The following is a 21,666-nucleotide window of genomic DNA, read 5'->3' as shown; positions in this document are numbered from 1 at the left end:
TCTGCCCCTTCTCCCCCACAGAATAAATGTGTGACAAGGGTACCTCGTGAGGTAATTTCTTATTGGTAACTTGGGCTTGACCAGCTCATTCATAATGCACCGACCACGGGCATCCACCACCGAGATTCGCGTGAGTTCAGATCCCTTATCGGTGAGGCACTGGGGAAAACATTGAGAAGCAAAGAACATCAAGAAAAGTCTTGACTGGCTCAGGCTGAGACCTTGCTTTCCTCCCCACAACATCCAAACCCCTGCCACGTAAGTACAAGCCCACAAGCAAAGGGGTCTCCTGACCAGGGCTGGTTCGAGTACTCAGAGTTGCTGAGGAGGCTTTTAGGAAATACCTGGCAACGTTTCACGCTGAAGGTCTCCCACAGTTTAAGCCTCAGATACGGCAAGGAAACATAACACAAGCACAACACTCATTTCTTTTGTTTGTCAGTGAGTGTCACGCCAACGTACCATTTCACAGTCCAGCCCAAAGAGGGGACTGCTGTCTGTCGCTGGGCCATCACAACAGGTGCGGACAAAATGGCTGCAGTTGCTGAGGCCTAGAGAAGGAAGCGGAGGTATTTCAGCTCCAAAAGACATGGCAAGAGCCAGTGTGGTTGGCGCTTCCATTTCAAGAGAACGGTGTGCAAGTTCTGTGACGTACGATGGAACGCCAAGGAAAATGAAACTTAGCTCAGTCTGAAGGAATATATCCGAGTACTCTGAAAATCATTTGCCCACCAACAAAGCCCACCAGAAAAGGGTAGATCTGGCTGAAAGGGAGCACAAGGATATCTGCAATGATTGTTGCAATGAATCCCTAATTATGATTACTTAATAATTATTGGACGCGGGTGGCGCTGTGGGTTAAACCACAGAGCCTAGGACGTGCTGATCAGAAGGTTGGCGGTTCGAATCCCCACAATGGGGTGAGCTCCCGTTGCTCGGTCCCTGCTCCTGCCAACCTAGCAGTTCAAAAGCACGCCAAAGTGCAAGTAGATAAATAGGTACTGCTCCGGCGAGAAGGTAAACGCCGTTTCCATGCGCTGCTCTGGTTCACCAGAAGCGGCTTTGTCATGCCGGCTACATGACCTGGAAGCGGTACGCCGGCTCCCTCGGCCAATAAAGCAAGATGAGCGCCGCAACCCCAGAGTCGGTCACGACTGGACCTAATGGTCAGGCGTCCTTTTACCTTTACCTTTATGCCCAGAAAAGGGTAGATCTGGCTGAAAGGGAGCACAAGGATATCTGCAATGATTGTTGCAATGAATCCCTAATTATGATTACTTAATAATTATAATATGATCGTATGATCGTAGAAGGGACGTGGCTTTGAGAAGGCGTGGCTGTGATTGTCATGAAGGGACTCTGCGCTTCTAAATTTGCCACCACACGACTGACTAGAACGGTAAGTGATGAGGTGGCAGACGACAAAAGCAGACTTTTTAACAATAGTATTGGTTCTAAACAGCAGCTAGCATATAAACAACGGTTTGTCATGGGATCTGACCTGAACCACCTTCTCAAGCTACCCTGCCTAATTTTATTCCATTGGTGATACTGAATAGTTAAGAGAATTTGTAGAAATCGGTGCATGTGCTCCACCACCGAACCACGGCACTCCCCCACTTTTCAAATAATCTGCAAATTAACTGTAATCACAAATGTGCATTTCCATTTTCCCCAATAACAGGAGCTTACCTTCCAAGGGGTAATCATTGAGACGCATCTCCTCTGCAGTAAGGACATACCTGGAGAGCCCATGGGCCTCTTCTCCATATTTCTGAATTATGGGATCTTTCCGCGTCACTGAAATACAGAACAAAGGGAGGGGTCATCAGGGTTGTGGGAGCCAGACAGTTTGCAGAATATAAACCTCCGGGGGGGGGGGGGGTGGAATTGCAAGACAACCCAATTAGGACCAGGAGATTCATAGGACACAGAATGCTGATTGACAGGCGTTTGTGTGTGTAAAACTGAGGGAATGGAATGGAGTACCCTGAAAAGAGCATGGCTGGCTGACATTCCGAACAGGAGCACTCCATACCGCCAGCTTTTGTTTCGGGTTCTACTTGCATTTCCATACATTGTATTAATACTCCCTGTCCTCAACACTGAACAAATGTCAAGTCACGCACATTTCATCCTAACGGGTCTGCTGAGAATTGCAGCCTTAATTAAAATTCTAATTTAAAGTAGTTGGGTTTTTTTTTTTTTAAAAAAATCCAAAATAAATTAAGTGCAGCTTTTGTGTGAGCTGCTAAAAAAAAAAAAGGCAACTTATCTTTTTCTTAACAGAGGACAAAAACAGGAAAGCCTTCAAGATCTAGTAGAAGCGGGTCTCATGCAGGTGGAGAGGCAGTGACAGAATACATCACCTGTTGAATTCCTGCCTTTTAGGCACCTTGCATGAACCCTGATGGTGTAGAGGAGCCAGCAACCACAGATGGAAACCCTTATTTTCCGGCTCCTCTCTACTTCTCCTTCCTGCGGCCTACGACTGCACACTCTGAGACAGCTCTGGGGTAGCTCTGTCGTTAAGGGCAGGAGACTCTTAATCTCAGGGTCAAGGGTTCAGTCCCCGCGTTGGAGAAAATATTCCTGCACTGCAGAGGGTTGGGCTAGATGACCCCCATGGTCCCTTCCAACTCTACGATTTGATGGCAGGGAATCCTGAGCTGTATGGTGGGAATCTGTGGCAGGCTCACAGGCATCAGTTGGTGCTAGTTTCTGGCAGGCAGGAAACCCGTGTCGCTCCTGTGGGGCCTAAGCCATTTAAGGCTTTTTATATGCAAGTGCCAACAGATTGAATTTGGCCCAGAGACGCTTGAAGAATGGGAAAAGTTGTGGAATGAAAGGATAAAATTTACAGCCTGTTATGCTTTGAAAGAGAATATGATGAAAATGATGTATAGATGGTATATTACACCAGGGAAATTAGCTAAAATGTATAAGACAAATAATAAATGTTGGAAATGTAAAGAAAAAGAAGGGACATTTTATCATATGTGGTGGGAATGTAAAAAAGTAAAGAACTTCTGGGAAATGATATATAATGAGATGAAAAAGATGTTGAAATATACATTTTTTTTAAAAACCAGAAGCATTTTCACTTGGTATTATAGGTCAGGACATTAATAGGCAAGATGTTAAATTGTTTTTATACGCAACAACTGCGGCAAGAGTATTGTTAGCCCAGAAATGGAAACAAGAAGAAATTCCGACGAAAGAAGAATGGCAGACGAAATTAATGGGCTATGCAGAATTGGACAAAATGACAGGAAGGATTTGAAACCTGCGGGACCAGAGATTTACAGAAGATTGGAAGAAGTATTTGAATTATTTGAAGAGCAACTGTAATCAACAAATTACGCTAGTAGGACTACAAGAAGTTTTGGAAGGAGAAATATGCGAAGTGTTACAAAGTAGAAAAAGATAGAGATATTGGTTATGAGTTTGAAATGTAATAAGGAAGATAAGAAATGCATACTGAGAGATTAGATTGGAAAATTTTCAGACAGGATTGATGGAAGTGAAAAATTTGAATAAGATGTAAAAGTATGTTTAATTACTGTTGAAAATGATATGTTAAAAAAAACTAATAAAAAATTATAATTAAAGAATTTGGCCCAGAGACTCGCTGACAGCCAGTGCTGTGTTTTCAGGACTGAACTATTTGGGCAGAGCTGTACCACATGTTTGACTGATGCCAGGTCAGATTCACAGGAGAGCCACACATGCCAATCTGGAATAGCAAGGGATTTTAACCAACAGTGGTACCTCAGGTTAAGTACTTAATTCGTTCTGGAGGTCTGTTCTTAACCTGAAACTGTTCTTAACCTGAAGCACCCCTTTAGCTAACGGGGCCTCCTGCTGCTGCCGTGCCGCCAGAGCACGATTTCTGTTCTCATCCTGAAGCAAAGTTCTTAACCTGAGGTACTATTTCTGGGTTAGCGGAGTCTGTAACCTGAAGCGTATGTAACCTGAAGCATATGTAAGCAGAGGTACCACTGTACACACAAATACTAAATACCTTGCCTGCTGGTCTGTGGAGCATCATTTATTCCCGAGCCGCAAAGTTCTTTCATAAAGTCATCAGAGGCCGGGGGCAGAGAGAAGCGCTGTTGAAAGACACAGAGGACATGGCAAACCAAAGAACTGAAAATGCAGAGAAACATGTGCATCACAGCGAGATTTCTCTTGTATCCAGGAATGGAGAACCTGTAACTCTCCACAACTCCAAATTTCACCATTTGCTTGTTTATTTAACGCCTTCCGAAACACACCCCAAGGAAATGCATAAAGTGCAACAAAGACAGCTTTATTTATTTATTACATTTAGAGGCTGCCTTCTGCTTCAAGAAGCTCACGGTGGTGGCACTGTTCTCCTCACTCCCTATTTTATCCTCACAACAACCCTGTGAGGTAGGAGAGGCTGAGAAAAGCAGGGACTGCTCCCCCCCCCCCGGTCACCCAGTGAGCTCCATGGCTGAGTGGGGATTTGAATCCTGGCCTCCCAGGCTGCAGTCCAATACTCAAACCATTACACCACACTTCAAAAAGAGTTAAAAATGACATGGGAAATAACAGCAGATAACTTTAAAAACAAACGAAGCAGACACGTATGGCAGCTGGAAAAGCCGGGAAGCTTAAACAAAACCAAAAAGAAAAAGAAAAACTTGGGTGGGGTTTTGTTTTGTTCTTTTGGTACCCCAGTAATTAAAAATACATTTCACTGACTCCTAGTGTTGGATCGGGTCCAGAAACCCTGCATACAAATAAATTTAACATGAATGAATAGCAGCTACGTAAGTTCTCGAATCTTCGGACAGAGAAGGTGCCAAAATACACAACTGAACAAAAGGTCAGGCCAAGTAATTAAGGGGCTGCTATGGAAGCCATGTGCCAATCCCACAAAAACAAACATTTTTCTTTTCTGCTTGAGGTCTTAGGGCAGGGGTCACAAACTTTTCAGCAGTGGGCCGGTCCGCTGTCCCTCAGACCTTGTGGGGGGGCCAGACTACATTTTGGTGGGAAATGATGCAAGAGGACCACGAGCCCCGGTGGCTACTTACCTGTGTCTTGCAAGCAGCAGGGGCTGGCGGCAGGACAATGAGCAGCGTGTGAAAGGGCTCCGGAGAGGAGCTGCTTAAAATGGCGGCCACTCAAGAGTTGCTGCTGGCACCAACAAAGCCCAGTCCCCTTCCTCCTCTAGGCAGGGCAGGGAGAAGCCAGAAAGAGGGAGGGAGGAGGCGCCGGCGCCGCCGTGTGAGGGAGAAGGAAAGAACCCATGTGCTGGTGATCCACGCGGTGATTCCTGGACCATCCGCGGGCCAGATCCAGAAGGCAATTGGGCCTGATCTGGCCCGCAAGCCTTAGTTTGCCTACCCATGTCTTAGGGGGTTCCACAGACTAAGGAAAGCGGTGTGGTAGATTTACCCTCCACTCAGATTTCAAGACAATGGCCCAAGTCCAAAACTTCCGAGGTTGATAGTTCTGGAAATAACAGAGCCTAGATAGAAATAAGTGGACGCCTAACCAGGAAAGTCCAAAGCTGAAAAATTACAGGATTTCCCTTTTGATCAAACATGCAGTAGTACCCAGGTCCTGATTGCAGGCTTCTGATGGACGTCTGGTTGGCTGCTGCGAGAACAGCATGCTAGACTAGAATCACAGAATTGTAGAGTTGGAAGGGTCATCTAGTCTAACCCCCTGCAATGCAGCAACCTCAACTCAAGCATCCATCACAGATGGCCATCCAACCTCTGCTTAAAAACCCCCAAGGAAGGAGAGTCCACAACCTTCCCAGGGAGTCTGTTCCACTGTCCAACAGTTCTTACTGTCCAGAAGTTCTTCCTGATATTTAGTCCGAATTTCCTTTCTGATAACTTGAAGCAGTGGCGTAGCGTGGGGGGTGCAGGGGGGGCCGGCCGCACCGGGCGCAACATCTGGGGGTTAGGGAAATCCACGGATTAGGGGGCGCAAATCCACGGGTTAGGGGGCGCAAATCCATGGGTTAGGGGGCGCAAATTACTTGCCTTGCCCGGGTGCTGATAACCCACGCTACGCCACTGACTTGAAGCCATCAGTTCGGGTCCCTCCCTCCGGAGCAGGAGAAATCAAGCTTGCTCCCTCTTCCATGCGACAGCCCTTGAGAGTTTTAGCCTAACTGAACAGGGCTCTTCTTATGTTGAACGTACGTGTCATTTGGAAGGATTTTTAATTCATCAAAACATCGAGCAAATGATTCAAGTGATTCCCCTTCTCCCCGTGACAGAGGTCCACTGACTGATACTGGTCTTTTGTCTTTTTAAGTTTCACCTCCGCGCTAGCTGAAGCGCCCAAACACTTTCCAAACGCACATGCAACAGATGCACTGCATAAACAGACCCCTATTAATAGGCAGAAAACAAGCGGGGTCTGCAACAAAATGTTGCAGTGCCGAGGGCTGCTTTTTTCAGCGCTCCAGACGACCAGCCGGGCCCAATTCTAGGATACTCCATTCTACTTCCCCCTTCAGGGTTTGCCTCCCCTCCCTTTTTTATTCCTCACAGAAACCATGTGAGGTAGGTTAGGCTGACCCGGTGAGCTCTCTGGCTAAGTAAGGATTTGAAACCTGGTCTCGTAAGAAGAGCTCTGGCCAAGCTCTGGTCCAGCTAGCTTAGCATCCTGCCCTCACAGTTGCCAACTAGATGCCCATGGGAATCCTGAAAGCAGGACCCAAGAGCGACAGCCCTTGCTTGTGACTGATTACCAGTCAGTGGTATTCAAAAATATACTCCCTCCAACAGTGGTGATAGAACCACCGTCTTTCTGAATACTCATCTCCCAGGTCATAGTCTAGTATAGTCCAAACACACTAGCATACAGCCATTTTTAAACTGCCTCACTCTTGAGTCCGAAATTGTTGCTTTAACGGTGGGGAGGACTGCACAGGGGGACAAATAACATTTTCAGGGAAATGGGAGTGACTAAAACGGGCCTCTTTTGTGTCGTTATCGTATTAATGACCTCGACTTCCAGGCAGGAGCCAGAGAAAGCTCAGTCGTTGTCTCGCTGGCAAGGACTGGCGGCTGCATATTCCTGGAAAGTCTTGAATTTGCTCTCAATTAAAGACATGTGTTTCCTTGCCACTGGAAAGCTCCCCCCCCCATCCACCCACCGCTTAAAAAAACCCCAACAAACTTGGGCAAAGTTTACTCATTCAAAGCATCCTGTTCAGAGGAGACTTGTAAGGAAAACCAAAAAGAAAAAGAAAAGAAAAGAAACTGAGCACATTAAAGCAGACTCTATTTTGCGTGGAAAACAGTTGTCTCTTTCAAAAGACAGAACGTACCATTTGTGTTAAGAAAAGCACATCACGCGAACGCATATTCGCAGCTAGGTTTTGGAGCCCTGTGTGCCAAGACTTGGGAGACGAAGTTCTTGAGGAGAGTGCATAGGGAAGACTTTTAATGTTTAATTATGTTTTTATATACGTTGGAAGCCACCAAGAGTGGCTGGGGTAACCCAGTCAGATGGGCGGGGCACAAGTTAAAATAATAATAATAATAATAATAATAATAATAATAATATCTGGTGCCTTCTTGAGCGGCCACAGATTGTGGCTGGAGAGTGGGGAGAGCAAGGGAGAATAGCACATCCATTTTGTCGCTTTATTTCATTCCTGCAAATCAGGCAACGAAACCTGCCAGCCTGGAAAAGGGTTCGCAGCAGAGGTGGGGAAGTTTCTCTGGCCTGAAGGTAACTCTCCCTTCTCAACTGACTTCTGGGGGGTTGAGGGGGCAGAGCCAGAGGGAAAAGTGGGTGGTGCAATGGATGTGAATTTTACACAAACTGAAACATATGCACCTCCCCCTCTCTATCCTCTATCTGGGTGTGCAATATGGACGGATGGAGATGAAAGGATTCATTCCAGCCAGGCAAAAACAATACAAAGCAAAGCTGATAAGGGACATGTCCAGGAGCCAAACAGAAAGATCAAGGGCGGGGGGGGGGGGGAGGCACATTTGGCCCAGAGAACTGAGGTTTGCCATCCCTAGTTTGCTGCCCTCTGGAACTGATTATAGGAGCTCTGTCCCGATTATAGGAGCTTGCCCAGATGCCTCAGGGATTACGGCTGGTGAACTTACATGTCTGAATATCTTTCGGAGATGCTTGAACTGCAGGTAGAAGCGGTCGAAGTGGAGCTGACCGACGTCCCACAGGACCACCACCACTACGCCAGCCAGACGCCTCCGGTGATGAACACGGCACCAGCTGCACCACAAAGCAGGGGGAGAGGGAAAGACATTACCACTCCGGTGAGCCTCCTGCCTTTCTCTAGGTGGGGGGCGACAAAGCACAGTAATGGGGGGGGGCAAGGTCTGTAGCTCAGCGGCAGAGCTTCTGCTTTGCATGCAGAAGGTCCCGGGTTCAAATCCCCAGGCATCTCTAGGTCCTGTCTGAAACCCTGGAGAGTCAGTGTAGACAATACTGAGCTTGCTAGACCAGTCGTCCTGTGATCGTGGTCTGCTAGTGGGCTTCCCATAGGCATCTGGTTGGCCAATGTGACAACAGGAGACTGGACTAGATGGGCCATTGGCCTGACCCCGCTGGCCCTTCTTGCGTTCTGTTTCAGTATAAGGCAGATTCCTTGGTCATGGGTATTTTAGGGACAAGGACCTGGTTTCCAGTGCTGGTCAATGTTGTTGATGCAGCGCTGGGACACAGAAAGATAACAACAACAACAACAATTTATTATTTATACCCCGCCCATCTGGCTGGGTTTCCCCAGCCACTCTGGGCGGCTTCCAACAAAACACTAAAATACAATAACCTATTAAACATTAAAAGCTTCCCTAAACAGGGCTACCTTCAGATGTCTTCTAAAAGTTTGGTAGTTATTTTTCTCTTTGACATCTGGTGGGAGGGCGTTCCACAGGGTGGGTGCCACTACCGAGAAGGCCCTCTGCCTGGTTCCCTGTAACTTGGCTTCTCGCAGCGAGGGAACCGCCAGAAGGCCCTCGGCGCTGGACCTCAGTGTCCGGGCGCCGGAATGTAAATGCTCTTTATGCCTCTTTAGTCCAACGCCCTTTACTTTGATTGGCACATGTTCTCCAGTTCTCAGTCAAAGAGATCTTCCTATCACCTGCTGTGTGAGCCTTTTTTTTTTTAAGGCAATGCCAAAAACTGAACCAGGAACTTTCTGCATGCTTTGTCCCTCTTGAGCATGGTTAAGGAGGAAGGAGAATGTTCATTCAGAGCAGCGAAGGCCTGCAGCAGTGCTGGGGAATCTCAGGTGCTGGATGCGGCCCCCAGGTAACTCTACCAGGCCCCCAGGACTCCTGACCACATCCCTCACAATATAGCCTCCCAACAGCGCATAGCAAAGCTGCTTTTGAAAGGCAAGGAATTTGGAAAAGCAGTCCGGGACATGGTGTTTGTCTGCTGCTTCCTAGTTTATAAATGCTGTACTGATTTGTTGATCGCATTACACGACTTTTGCTTTAATTGTGGCGTCCAGCTTATTTTTTAGTTGCTGCTTTGTTAACAGTGTTTTATAGACTGCAATTGTTTCACTTATGATTTGTTACTTGCTCTAGATGATTCACGCTGCATTTGTGATGTTCTCCATCAATCTCACTTACTGGCATCCACAGGATGCAGAAGTATTTTAGCCAAAGCGTAAAATTGGCATCTGTTCATAGAAGGAGATGCTTTAAGATAAAACTAAGGTTAAAAAGTGCCTCTTGTGTCTTGGGCCCGGTCTTATTCAACATCTTTATCAACGACTTGGATGCTGGACTCAAGGGCATCCTGATCAAATTTGCAGATGACACCAAACTGGGAGGGGTGGCTAACACCCCAGAGGACAGGATCACACTTCAAAACGACCTTGACAGATTAGAGAACTGGGCCAAAACAAACAAGATGAATTTTAACAGGGAGAAATGTAAAGTATTGCACTTGGGCAAAAAAAATGAGAGGCACAAATACAAGATGGGTGACACCTGGCTTGAGAGCAGTACATGTGAAAAGGATCTAGGAGTCTTGGTTGACCACAAACTTGACATGAGCCAACAGTGTGACGTGGCAGCTAAAAAAGCCAATGCAATTCTGGGCTGCATCAATAGGAGCATAGCATCTAGATCAAGGGAAGTAATAGTGCCACTGTATTCTGCTCTGGTCAGACCTCACCTGGAGTACTGTGTCCAGTTCTGGGCACCATAGTTCAAGAAGGACACTGACAAACTGGAACGTATCCAGAGGAGGGCAACCAAAATGGTCAAAGGCCTGGAAACAATGCCTTATGAGGAACGGCTAAGGGAGCTGGGCATGTTTAGCCTGGAGAAGAGGAGGTTAAGGGGTGATATGATAGCCATGTTCAAATATATAAAAGGATGTCACATAGAGGAGGGAGAAAGGTTGTTTTCTGCTGCTCCAGAGAAGTGGACACGGAGCAATGGATCCAAACTACAAGAAAGAAGATTCCACCTAAACATTAGGAAGAACTTCCTGACAGTAAGAGCTGTTTGACAGTGGAATTTGCTGCCAAGGAGTGTGGTGGATTCTCCTTCTTTGGAGGTCTTTAAGCAGAGGCTTGACAACCATATGTCAGGAGTGCTCTGATGGTGTTTCCTGCTTGGCAGGGGGTTGGACTCGATGGCCCTTGTGGTCTCTTCCAGCTCTATGATTCTATGAGTCTTATAGTGATGTGGCATCTCTCAGAAATTTTGCTACTTTCTCCACAAGGCCATTAATTATCCCATATGATTTATACTGCATTTATTATGTTCAACCATGTTCTTATTATTTATTGTTTGTAATCCTCTTTGGGATTCTTGAACGAAACTATAATAAATCAAGCAAATCAATCCATCTGTTCAACTAAACAAGGGAAATCAATATTCCTACTGGACTAGATGGGCCTGATCCTGCTGGGCCATCCTGGGGTTCTGATGTAGCCAGGAGTGGATCTGAACTGAAGCCTTCCCTGAACTAAATTCACATCTACAATACGCAATGAAAATACATTACTTCCCCCAAAGATCCCTGGCAACTGTGTATGCTGGCAATTGCAGTTCTGCGGGGAGCAAACTACAGTTCCCATGATTCTTTGGAGGAAGCCATGTGTTTTAAATGCATGGTGCTGATGTGATCTATGTCAGTGCCAGAAACTTGACACAGGCTAATGGAAGCGTCAAAGGTGCATGGCTCACAGCTCATCAGAGCAGATGAGAATGGCATTAGGTGATGGTCTATAGTGAGATCTATTCCTGTTGGAGCATGTAGGATGGACTCCTAGACTGAACATATAGCAGGGATAGGCAGCCTTCAGTCCTCCAGGATGTTGCTGGACTCCAGCTCCAGCTCTCAACCTCAATGAGAGCATGGGAGCATCAACACCTGGAAGGGGACAAGTGACTACCTGGGATGAGTTGCATCGTGGCGCTTCCCCAAAGCAGAATACTTGAGGAATCTGTACAGTTGGTCATAGCTGATTTCAGAGTCTTCTCCAAACACTTTGGCAGACAAGCGGGGCTGCTTCTCCTGAAAAGAAAGAGAGAACCGAATCAGGATTGTTTACAAAGACAGAAAGCGTTGAAGTGTCTGAGCTGCCACTGAATGAATTCCAGAAGGGGACGACTCGTCTCTTACAAAAAGGGCACAGAGAAAATAAATGAGCGAGCAGGGAAGACAGAGTGAGCATACAGTATTTTGATTATGCATAACTTGACATCACTTGGAAGCTATTTACATAAACACAGCAAATGCCAAGCGACTGCAGTTGGATGTGCCATTTGCAAAAATCCTCCGCTGGGAAGTTAACAACCCTGACTGTGAAAAAACACATGAGTCATCCTCTCAAAAAACGACCTTGCAGGGTTAGAAATGGTGGAGGAACTTGGCTGCCTGCTTTCCTACCTTTCGGTTTACAATATTTTAAAACTTGACCCACAAAGTGCTTTTAATCTTGTCTTGATTTCATGAGGGCCAGAAGCTTGAGTTTACTTTTGCAGAATTCAGGGAGGAGCACACTGGCTTCACACAAACATGGCCTGGAGGTGATCTGTCTTTAGATGATGACCACTTCTGATCAAGTCTGGCTCTCCTGGATTTTGCTCCAGTGAGCATTCAGGCTGCTGCATTTTGTACTAGCTGCAGTTTCCGGGACAACTTCAGGGGAAGCCCTGCAAAGAGTGCATTGTATTAATCCAATATGGAGGTGACCAGCACCCTGAAAACTGTGGTCAGGCTACTATGGTCCAGAAATGGCTGTAGCCAGGGAACAGTCAAAGCTGTTAAAAAAGCACTGGGTTGTATCCAGTGCTAGTCCTATTCAGAGTTAACCCACTGAAATTAATAGGTGTGACTAACGTAGGGTCATTATTTCCAATGGGTCTACTCTAGTACACAACTTATTGTTACTTTTTGCTGAGATTGCTGAGATCCACAGAACTGAGAGCAGATCTCCTGCAATAGCAGGAACACTTACATCACTTTTAGCTTTCTGCTGGTTTTGGCAAACATCACTTTCATCAACCTTCCTTCTCTTTTTAACCTTCTCAGTCTTTTCATTATCTTCACAGGGCCATTTCTTTTTCATGACATGGGTTGCTGTATCCATTTTGTCCATCAGTATGGGGTTGGCGTTTTTTTCTTGGGGTGTGTGTGTTGTATCTGCCAAAAAGACGAATCAGGAAATAAAATAGCTGGAAACAGATTTAAGTTGAACAAAACATAACAAACCCCAAAACACAATTTGGCATCCCTTGGCAGGCACAGACAGAAGAGGAGGAAATGGGGTGGTGGGGTGGATTGTGGGAACCTGGGTTGGAGGCAGGCAAATCTCCTCTTTTCACTCAACTACAGTTGCTTTGGAAGAGGAAGCAGGGATGGGAGCTCTCCCCTCCGACCCACATGTGGAGCAGAAAGCCTCAGTGGAGGTTGCATAGCAGTGGTGGCCAAATTCGACCCTCCAGATGTTTTGGGACTACATCTGGTTCTGTTAGCTAGGGATGATGGGAGTTGTAGTCCCAAAACATCTGGAGGGCTGAGTTTGGCAACCACTGGATAGGGTTTTGATCTGCCGAGGGGGTTGTGGCTGACAGGAAGTGGCAACTGATCAGGAAGGTGCTTGTCATCTGGACTCAGGAGCTGCCTTCACAGATGGAAGCAGACCCATCTACCCCACCAGAGAGCACACTCGCAATCTCAACATCCCCACAAGGCAAGAGAGTCTCCTGAGTGAACACACCACGTCTCAGCTTTAAAGGCTTGGTGGGAAAACTTGTTGTGACATCTTCGTTGCTTCTGTCCAGTTCTGAACTTCTTGCCCTGCTCTTGAACTCCTGAGCCCTGTGTCAGCTGCTGAGCCTGTACTTCTAGCCATCTGAATAAAGATATCTTTCTTATTTACAAGTATGACCCTCTGTTTGTGTTTTGGGAGGAAACCAGGGCAATGTTCTGCCACGTTTGAAATGGGTTTCAGCATGGTACAACTGTGTTGTGGGAGGGAGTAGGGGCTACTGTTTTGTTTTCGTTCTCTTGTTTTGTGTGTGTGTTTTCTTATCTTGTATTTTTGTGTTGTGAGCTGCCTTGAGATCTATGCATGGAGGGCTGCATTCAAATTTAATAAATAATAATAACCGGGAGCATTTACACAATGGTTCTAACCAGCTAAGCTATTTATAGTCACAAGACAGAATATGTTTGTTCTATGTTTTACGTTTGTGCACTCAGAAGTGCTGCTGAACTTAATTGGGCTTACTCTCTAGGAGGTGTGCCAATGATTGCAACCTATACCACACTGAAAGCAGTGGGGAGTTTGGTGTCTTCAATTTCTCCATTGCCTTTAATAAGGGGCAATGAAATGGGGTGCCCTAGAAACAGAAGCACCCCCCACTGCTGTTGCAGGCCCTCCCCTTTGAGAACACCCAAATTAACAATGGCACTTAAAAGTAAATCATGAATAATCTACCAATGATTTCAGCAGGACAAAATCTCTCACATACCTGGGAGGAAACCCCACTGACTTGAACAGGACACACTTCTGAGTAGACATGGTTAGGATTGTCATGTTATTCTAGATCCAATCCACAACTGAAGGGGAAGCCATTATAGAACAAGCATACTTCTAGTGGAGCCAAGCACATAGCAACATGCCAGACCCTCCAAGTGTCTCTATTTTCCAGGGGCACCCCTGATTTAGAGAAGTCCTGATTTCTGATTTGATCCTGGAATGTCCCGCTTTTCCTTAGGGTGTCCCTATTTTCATTGGAGAAATGTTGGAGGGTATAGAGTCACCCAACCCCCAAACCATCTGAAAGCCATCCTGTATAGGGAGTGGCTGGAGCAACCCAATAAGATGTGTGGGGTATAAATACTAAAATTATCATTATGGAACGGGAGGTCCCTATTTTCATCGGAGAAATGTTGCGAGGGTATGACATGCATCATAATAATAAAGGGAGGAAACAAATGTTGTGTCGTGAAAAGGCTGTAATACACACCATACAATTGAAACACATTCCCCCTCCCCAAATCCTGGGAACCGTAGTCTGCAATTCCAAGCACCCATAACAAACTACAGCTCCCAGGATTAAGCATATGGTGTGCATGGCAGCCTAAATAGCATGGAGCAGGCGCAGGGACACCCACAGCGTGTGCAATAATGGAGAGGAGACTCAAGACTGCAGGTTATAGAGCCAATGTTAGCACTACTCAGAGTAGACCGCTGGGAGACCAGCAGCCATGTGCGTTTATCCGTGGAGGGGGGCCGGATTCCTCCTCCTCCTCCTCCTGCCCTCTGAAGGCAAACCCCGCATATCCGCTTTTCCCGTCCCCCCCCCCCCCCGGGGGGACTTAGAAACGCCTTTCAAAGAACGACGGTCGTTTAAGCAGGAGAGATGCTCACCTTCTTCCTCCGTTCGCCTTCGCGGGGTGCAGAGCGGAGCTCCCAATCGAGGAAAAGCTTCAGATCGGCAATCGTTTCCTTCGGCCTAGGCTGCTCACCCGCCCACCCGCTCTCTCGGAGCGCCGCATAGGCTGTTGGAGAAGTCGCGAGCGGGGACTCCGGAGAAGAACGGAGAGCTCCCCGGAAGTCAGAAGGACCAGACCCTAGTAGCCGATTTGTCGACGGCATCGATAAGAGGCGGGATCCGCGGGCTGTTCAAAACGGAGGCCGGAAACGGAGAGGAGTGAGGAGCGTGGAGCGTCGGGGGGATGGGAGGCCGTAACCATGGCGACGAAGAAGTTGGCCAGGTGAGGCCTACAACAGGCGCTGCATCCTTCTTTTCCTCCATTTCCCTAGTGGGCTCTCGGGTTATTATTATTATTATTATTATTAAGTTCATTTATACACTGCCTTTTCATCCAAGGAGCTCTAGGTAGCGCACGTGCCCCCTCCCATTCATTTAATCCACCCAACAACCCTGTGAGGTTGGTTAGGTTCAGAGGCAGTCACCCAGGGAGCTCCATGGCTGAGTGAGGATTCGAACCCTGCTCTCCCAGGTCCTAGTCTGGTGCTCTAACCACTGCACCACCCTGGTTAACAAGCCTTGTGGGTTTCTTTTCCCTTGGGAAGGTTTGGGTGTTTAAAATAAGGGTTTGGAGGGAGCTGGTGAGAAGAAAAGATGCTGCCAGATGTCTGGAACAAACCCCCATTTTGCCCCCGTTCTCTCCCCTTTTATCCCATTTTTTTTGAGCTTCGTGCAAATAGGTTACAGGCTGGGCCACTTGCATTTCATTACTAGTTGTCCCAACTGTTCTCCACACTTTTTCTCAAGGGATTTGGGAGCCTCAGGCCTGAATCTCGATCGCTTGGTTACCCCCCAAAATACTGTTCTGCTATTGAGAGATTAATTCTTTCAGTATGTGTTTGTATTATTTATTTATTATTTATTTTTTTGTAGGCAGCTTGGCATTATTAGAAGAATTTCTAAAACATCACCCAGTGGCCAGAATCATGGCAAACCCAAACTGAGTGAGTACTGTACTCTGTCTGAATTGCAAAGCAAAAACTACTGTCTTTACTCTCACAAATAACACAATCCTTGCTTGATTCCGTAGGGCAGTTGTTTGACTACTTAGTAATTATTGATTTTGAGTCTACGTGCTGGAAAGAAGGCAGAAAATGTTACACTCAAGAAATCAGTAAGTGGAGATTTAGTAATATTGTTTGAGAACTGCTTCTGTGTGATCGGTAAATTAATAATGGAGCTATCAAAACATTGCTCATGCAGTTTATTTGTGTATAATTCCCAACCTACCTATCCCAAACTCTACATGTAAAGTATTCATATTTTGATACTTAAGTTACACGAATGACTGGAGGTGGGTGCTGGAACATAACAGCCCCTGGTATTTGGGGCACACCTCTTACTATCAGAAGTTTTCAACCTTTTTGAGTCTATGGCTCCCTTGACCAACTACATCCTTTCTGTGGCACTGTTGTAGGGCTCAGGAGCCCAGTTATGTCACCCCTTGCCTGCAGAGCTGGCAGCCTTTCACCTTTTTCAAACACTCTCCCTTGTGGAATGTTCCCTCAGCCTCCTCTTCCCTCTCCTCTCCTTGGGAGTCCTTCAGATAGCTGCTGCTGCTGCCACCCCTGGTCTCTGAGCTGCCCCCCCCCACCCCAAAGAGAGGTGTCTCCTCACACTGCCCCATAGGGGCATGGGAACTACCCCCTGGCCAGCTCCAGAGGTACCATTTACCTGGGGAGCCTGTAGCCAGGGCTGTGCTGCAACAAACAGGTGTGCAAGCATTTTGGGAGTCAAAGACGTTAAGAGGGCATCAGAAGAGGGAGGGAAGGAAAGAGGGACAGAGGCCAGTGTTGCCCACGGCACCCCTGACCATCGTTCAAGGCACCCCAGGGTGCTATACAACACTGGTTGAAAACCACTGCCTTAGATGTAGCAGCTCATGCAAAGAAGTCTCTGGCCATTGCTGCTATTGGCCACAATTCAAAGCTTTATGAGTGAGACTTCTTTGAACATGAAGGATTCAGCATGTCCTATGCTCTGGCTTCCCCAAACCCTATAGTACTGGGAAATGTGACCCATGCACCCCAGTTGAATGCACAGCACTTTCTTGAGAGAACAAGGCAGCTTGTGATTGGTTAAACTCTTTGCTTATAAATTAGAGTTTATTGGATTGGGGTTACTAAAGAACTAAGAGCATGGAGCTTAGGAGAAGATGTCTTCAGTCTATTGACGATTCCTCATCCAAGGATTTAATACACACTTTGAAAAGGAGAGGGAACAAGATGGAACCTTGTGGAATTCCACTAGGAAGGTCCAAATGAGAAAAGGACAATGTATTTTTGTCCAACAAGTGGAATTTAAATGGTACCAAACACTACCATGCTGTGTGTGTGTGTTTTTAAAAAAATAAACATATTTTTATTGAATTCCAATATATAAAAATTACAAAAAAGAGAAGAAGATACAAAAACAAACCCCCCCTCACCTCTCGCTCCAGGACAGATCAATCTAGTTAAGTTTGTCAAAGTCCAATCTGTGATTTCGGTGGTTGTCATTCTGTTAAGAAAACTCACCCTTCTTAAACTAGGCAAAACGCAGTACCTTAGGGATTGATTGATTGATTGATTGATTGATCAATTGATCAAAACATCTTGGCTTATAAGCATTCCTAGGAGCAAATAGATGAGCTTGTCTTAAAAAATATGAATTGATTTTTCAGTGGTATTAAAACATGCTGAAATGTTTAGCTTGTTTAAACCCGGGGCACGGTGGCAATTAATTGCATTTTTATCTCTTCCTCTCTCAAAGGAGCTTAGAAAGATTTATATAATCCCCTCTCCGTTTTATACTCACAACAATCCTGTGAGGTAGGTTAGGGTAAGGAAATATAACTGACCCAATGTATTTTATGACTGGGGGGCGGGGGGCCTTAAACCTTTGACCCAGCACTCTTCAACTCCATCTGTAAAACTGCATTTTTAAGAATGCTATTTCTTTAAAATAAACCTGATTTGGAATGAAAATGTACTTTCTTTAGTTGAATTTCCAGCAGTTCTATTAAACACCTTGAATGGAGAGATTGAATCTGAATTCCACATGTACGTGCAGCCTCAGGAACATCCCATTCTCTCTGAATTTTGCACTGAGCTAACTGGCATAAAGCAGGTACAATTTTATTGTTTCATGTTGCAGTCAATTTGCAAGCTAAGCTCATAGTTTCCAGTTGGTTTTGAAACCATTGAGCTTGACCCTGTTTCACTATGCCTGACAATGAATTGTGTTAAGGCTGAGTGTAAAGCAACACTTGGATACTGTCAAAAATACTAAATGTATCTTGTTCTCTTCTATTAAGAACCAAGTTGATGAAGGCGTCCCTCTTCATATATGCCTGTCTCAGTTTTCTAAATGGATTCAAAAAATGCAGAAGGAAAAAAACATTGTTTTCAGTTCAGGTCATTCTTCGGAAGGGAAATTATGTGCTTTTGTTACATGGTCAGGTAATTCATAGTACCTTTTTAAAAATCTGATTTCTTACACTGAAAGTGGTTTGAAGTGATTTGACCCTCTTGACTTTGCTTTTCCACTTCCTTTTGAAAAATCTTTCAAGGCTGTATTTGCAACATGTGCTAGAAACTGGTTTAAGAAAGCAAAAGAAAAATGAGGTTTTTCTTGGATAAAATACAAAACTCTGAGTTGGGGGGTGCAATGCACAGTTGTGGATTGCGTACTCCTCAGCAGTTATGTGTGCATTTCACGATCACACCATAGAGCGGACTTAGTCCCTAGGTATCTTTTCCTACTTTAATTCCTCATGTTTCTAGCCCGGCGAGGAATGGCTGTCTGATAAGACACAGTTACTATTCCACACGGAAGAAAGCTAGAAACAATAACAAAGCATAAAACATGAAAGGTTTATGACAGTTTGTTTGTTCTATAGACTGGGACCTGGGTGTGTGTTTGCAATACGAGTGTAAAAGAAAGCAGCTGAGAAAACCAGATGTTTTAAACTCCTGGATTGATCTCCGGGCAACTTACAAGGTGAGATCAGACTGTGTATGTGTAATATTCATGAAAGGAATGTGGAAATGGCCAATTTTGCTAGCTGAGAGCTGCTTATTGTTTGGATGGCCGTGGTCATGGTGTAACTGGCAGCCTGTCTGCATCTCCGCAAGCTAGATCATTGGCCAGATGAAATAAACTTTTGCTGCATTTCCACATTGCTTATAATACTGTCATGTTAGTTCAAACCTCCCATCTGTTTTACTCCTTTCCATCTCTCTTCTTTTCTTTTATTTATTAAGTGTTTTCCTTCGCTGGTGACATAAAGATCACATGTTTACATAGCCCTCCTAGGTATATGACCCATCTCTGGTCCTGTCTGTATTATTTATTTATTATATTATCCATATCCCACCTTTAAGGAAGTAAAGTAAAGAAATACATTGGGGGGGGGATAAAATAATTGAATAATGTTGCAATAAGAACACAGGAGGAGCTGTGATCGGAACAGTGGCCCATGTTGTCCAGCATTCCATTCCCAGCAGCCAACCAGATGCCTGAAAAGCATAACAAGTCACCAGGCTGCCTTCCATAGTGCAGTCACTGTGTGCAGGGAGGGGGGAATAGTCTGAGGTCACCTGAGGTCATCATTGCCTATCTCCTTTGGTCTCCTATTCCTTGTCATAGGGCGTTTCGTGGTAGACAGCCCTGTAAGTTAGATGGGACAGTGATTTATTTATTTTTTTGGAGGAAGGATATGATCTATGTAGTATATTAGATAGATAGATAGATAGATAGATAATTTATTACGGTCGGAGACCAGCTTATAAAACACACTTGAGGGTACAATCCCAGAAGGAAAACAAACATTTTAAACAATGTACAACAATAAGCCACCCCCTGACCCAAACTAGTTCGTTAAGAAAATCCCAAACTCGGCCCCATGGGTGACTCTGGGTCATCTCTCTGCGGTAGCTTATCTTAAAGTTTTTAAGTGTCTATACGCTTATTGCATTTATAAATGTAGTATATTCATTATTTTAAAAATGATAGATATCACTTAATACAGATTCATTTTATGATTGCTCCTGAATATTTAGTAATCAGAGCACTGATGGGAGTGTTTTCAGTTCTTTGACTTGCTAAAGCAAAGAACCTTTGGCCCTCTAAATGTTGTGGAACTCCTAACTTCCATCAGCCCCAGCGAGCATGGCCAATAGTCAGGGATTATGGGAGGTGTAGTTCAGCAATGTTTAGAGGGTCACAGGCTTCCCACACCAGTGCTAAAGAAAGGCGTATATGAAGAACTAAATTTTGTGCTGCACCTATGAACACCCACCATGATTCGAATTGAACAGAGCACAGCAGCTCATGTCTTTACCTTTATTTCCTCTTAGCTCTTCTACTGTCGGAAGCCACGTGGGCTAAACGGTGCTTTGCAGGATGTGGGGATCATATTTGCAGGACGGGAGCATTCTGGTGAGTGAATTTTTAAGTGTGTATGTGTGTATGTATGGAAATATTTCTAGTTATCAGTAGCAAGTTCTTAGGCTTGTTCCAAGCTCTGCCGAAACTGAGACAAACTCCATCGAATATAACCCAAACTGTTCAATAATGACATGCTCTAAAACCAAGAATGCTGGTTTTTCTTATCCTTTTAAATGAGTTTTATTCCACTTTTGTTTCACCCTTCTTTCAAAAAGTTCAGGACAATTTATTAAATTATTTGAAAAAAGTTCAGGGCAATAATTTGAAAAAGTGAAAAATATTTATTGCATATTTCCAAAGCATTGTGTACAATATCATACATTAGCAGAATTTTGAAAAACACTTGTAATATGATGAATAATGTATAAAACTAAAAATTATTGTGAATTTAAGATATTATGGATGTGCACGAACAAATGTAAAACAAAAGAACCAAGAAGGGGAGTGGAGGGAAGTCAAGGGATTTTAGAAATCGCATGTTTGGAAGTTGTTATGGATTGTAGACATAGTATAGTTATTTTTATGTGATTTTTGTTACTGTAAAAATTAATAAAATAGTATTAAACACACACACACACACACACACACACACACACACACAAGTTCAGGACAGTACCTACTGTTCCCTACCTCCTTCTGTTTTTATCCTTGCAGCAACCCGGTGGGGTGGGCTGGACCGGACTGGGAGGCAGAGTGACTCAGTCACTTAGTGCACTTCAGGACCAAGCAGGGAGTGGAACTTGATTGTCCCTGGACTTACTACCTGCCATGTGTAGATCACCAAATTTTATACTTATACTAGGGTCTTCTTATACAAGGGTGCTTTGTGCATAGCTGTATCCCTACAGGTTCTTTTGTTAAGCAGTGAGAAAGGGTTGTGTGAGTACAGAATAGTTAACTTGCCTGACTTGGTCAACAACAGCACCATATCTCTTTTTCCCAAGGGCTGGATGATTCCCGGAATACTGCCCGCCTTGCATGGAAGATGATCTGCGATGGGTGTGTGATGAAAATCACTAAATCTTTGGATAAGGTCAGTGGCTTTTCTTCTTGACATATGTGCCAAGAAGACAGTAAGAGTTTGCTGAAACAACTTTGAACTTGATCTTCTTCCTGGAGGATTCCGAGGCACATTTTCTCACTTGGCTGTTGACATCTCTTTCCTGCGGTTCCCACAATATCTTATTTGTTTATGGATTCTTTAGGCACCTCCTGCGAAGAA

At 45.1% G+C, this 21,666-nt stretch overlaps 2 protein-coding genes across 2 annotated transcripts in view; one reads left to right on the top strand and one right to left on the bottom strand.

Moving 5' to 3' along the window:
- REXO5 (RNA exonuclease 5) overlaps window positions 1-12,610 on the bottom strand; it is a gene marked incomplete at its 5' end in the record, with an annotated part of 28,586 nt that extends 15,976 nt beyond the window's left edge. Inside the window, 7 exons of the mRNA XM_079953774.1 lie at window positions 44-159; window positions 463-551; window positions 1,693-1,800; window positions 4,025-4,112; window positions 8,124-8,250; window positions 11,402-11,523; window positions 12,470-12,610. Coding sequence (XP_079809900.1) covers window positions 44-159; window positions 463-551; window positions 1,693-1,800; window positions 4,025-4,112; window positions 8,124-8,250; window positions 11,402-11,523; window positions 12,470-12,610 — 791 coding nt within the window. The remainder of the gene's footprint in view (window positions 1-43; window positions 160-462; window positions 552-1,692; window positions 1,801-4,024; window positions 4,113-8,123; window positions 8,251-11,401; window positions 11,524-12,469) is intronic.
- Window positions 12,571-21,528, top strand: LOC307203290 (ERI1 exoribonuclease 2-like). Its single transcript, XM_079954021.1, has 9 exons — window positions 12,571-12,650; window positions 14,878-15,237; window positions 15,888-15,958; window positions 16,045-16,128; window positions 17,995-18,122; window positions 18,310-18,454; window positions 18,895-18,995; window positions 20,354-20,435; window positions 21,389-21,528. Exons 2-9 carry the CDS (start codon window positions 15,215-15,217, stop codon window positions 21,496-21,498), a joined length of 744 nt encoding a protein of 247 aa, XP_079810147.1. The 5' UTR covers window positions 12,571-12,650; window positions 14,878-15,214; the 3' UTR covers window positions 21,499-21,528.
- The last annotated feature ends 138 nt before the right edge of the window (window positions 21,529-21,666 follow it).

Source organism: Podarcis cretensis (assembly GCF_951804945.1).
Source record: "Podarcis cretensis genome assembly, chromosome: 14".
In the NCBI taxonomy this organism is placed as follows: Eukaryota; Metazoa; Chordata; class Lepidosauria; order Squamata; family Lacertidae; genus Podarcis; species Podarcis cretensis.
The sequence above is the reverse complement of the archived record's forward strand: the minus strand, read 5'-3'. Positions and strand labels throughout refer to the sequence as shown.

Coding starts and splice junctions, on each gene's coding strand:
- LOC307203290 (XM_079954021.1), top strand. CDS start 15,215: ATGGCGACGAAGAAGTTGGCCAG. Junction 18,455..18,894: donor TGCTTTTGTTACATGGTCAG/GTAATTCATAGT, acceptor TTTGTTCTATAG/ACTGGGACCTGGGTGTGTGT. Junction 20,436..21,388: donor TGCAGGACGGGAGCATTCTG/GTGAGTGAATTT, acceptor CTTTTTCCCAAG/GGCTGGATGATTCCCGGAAT.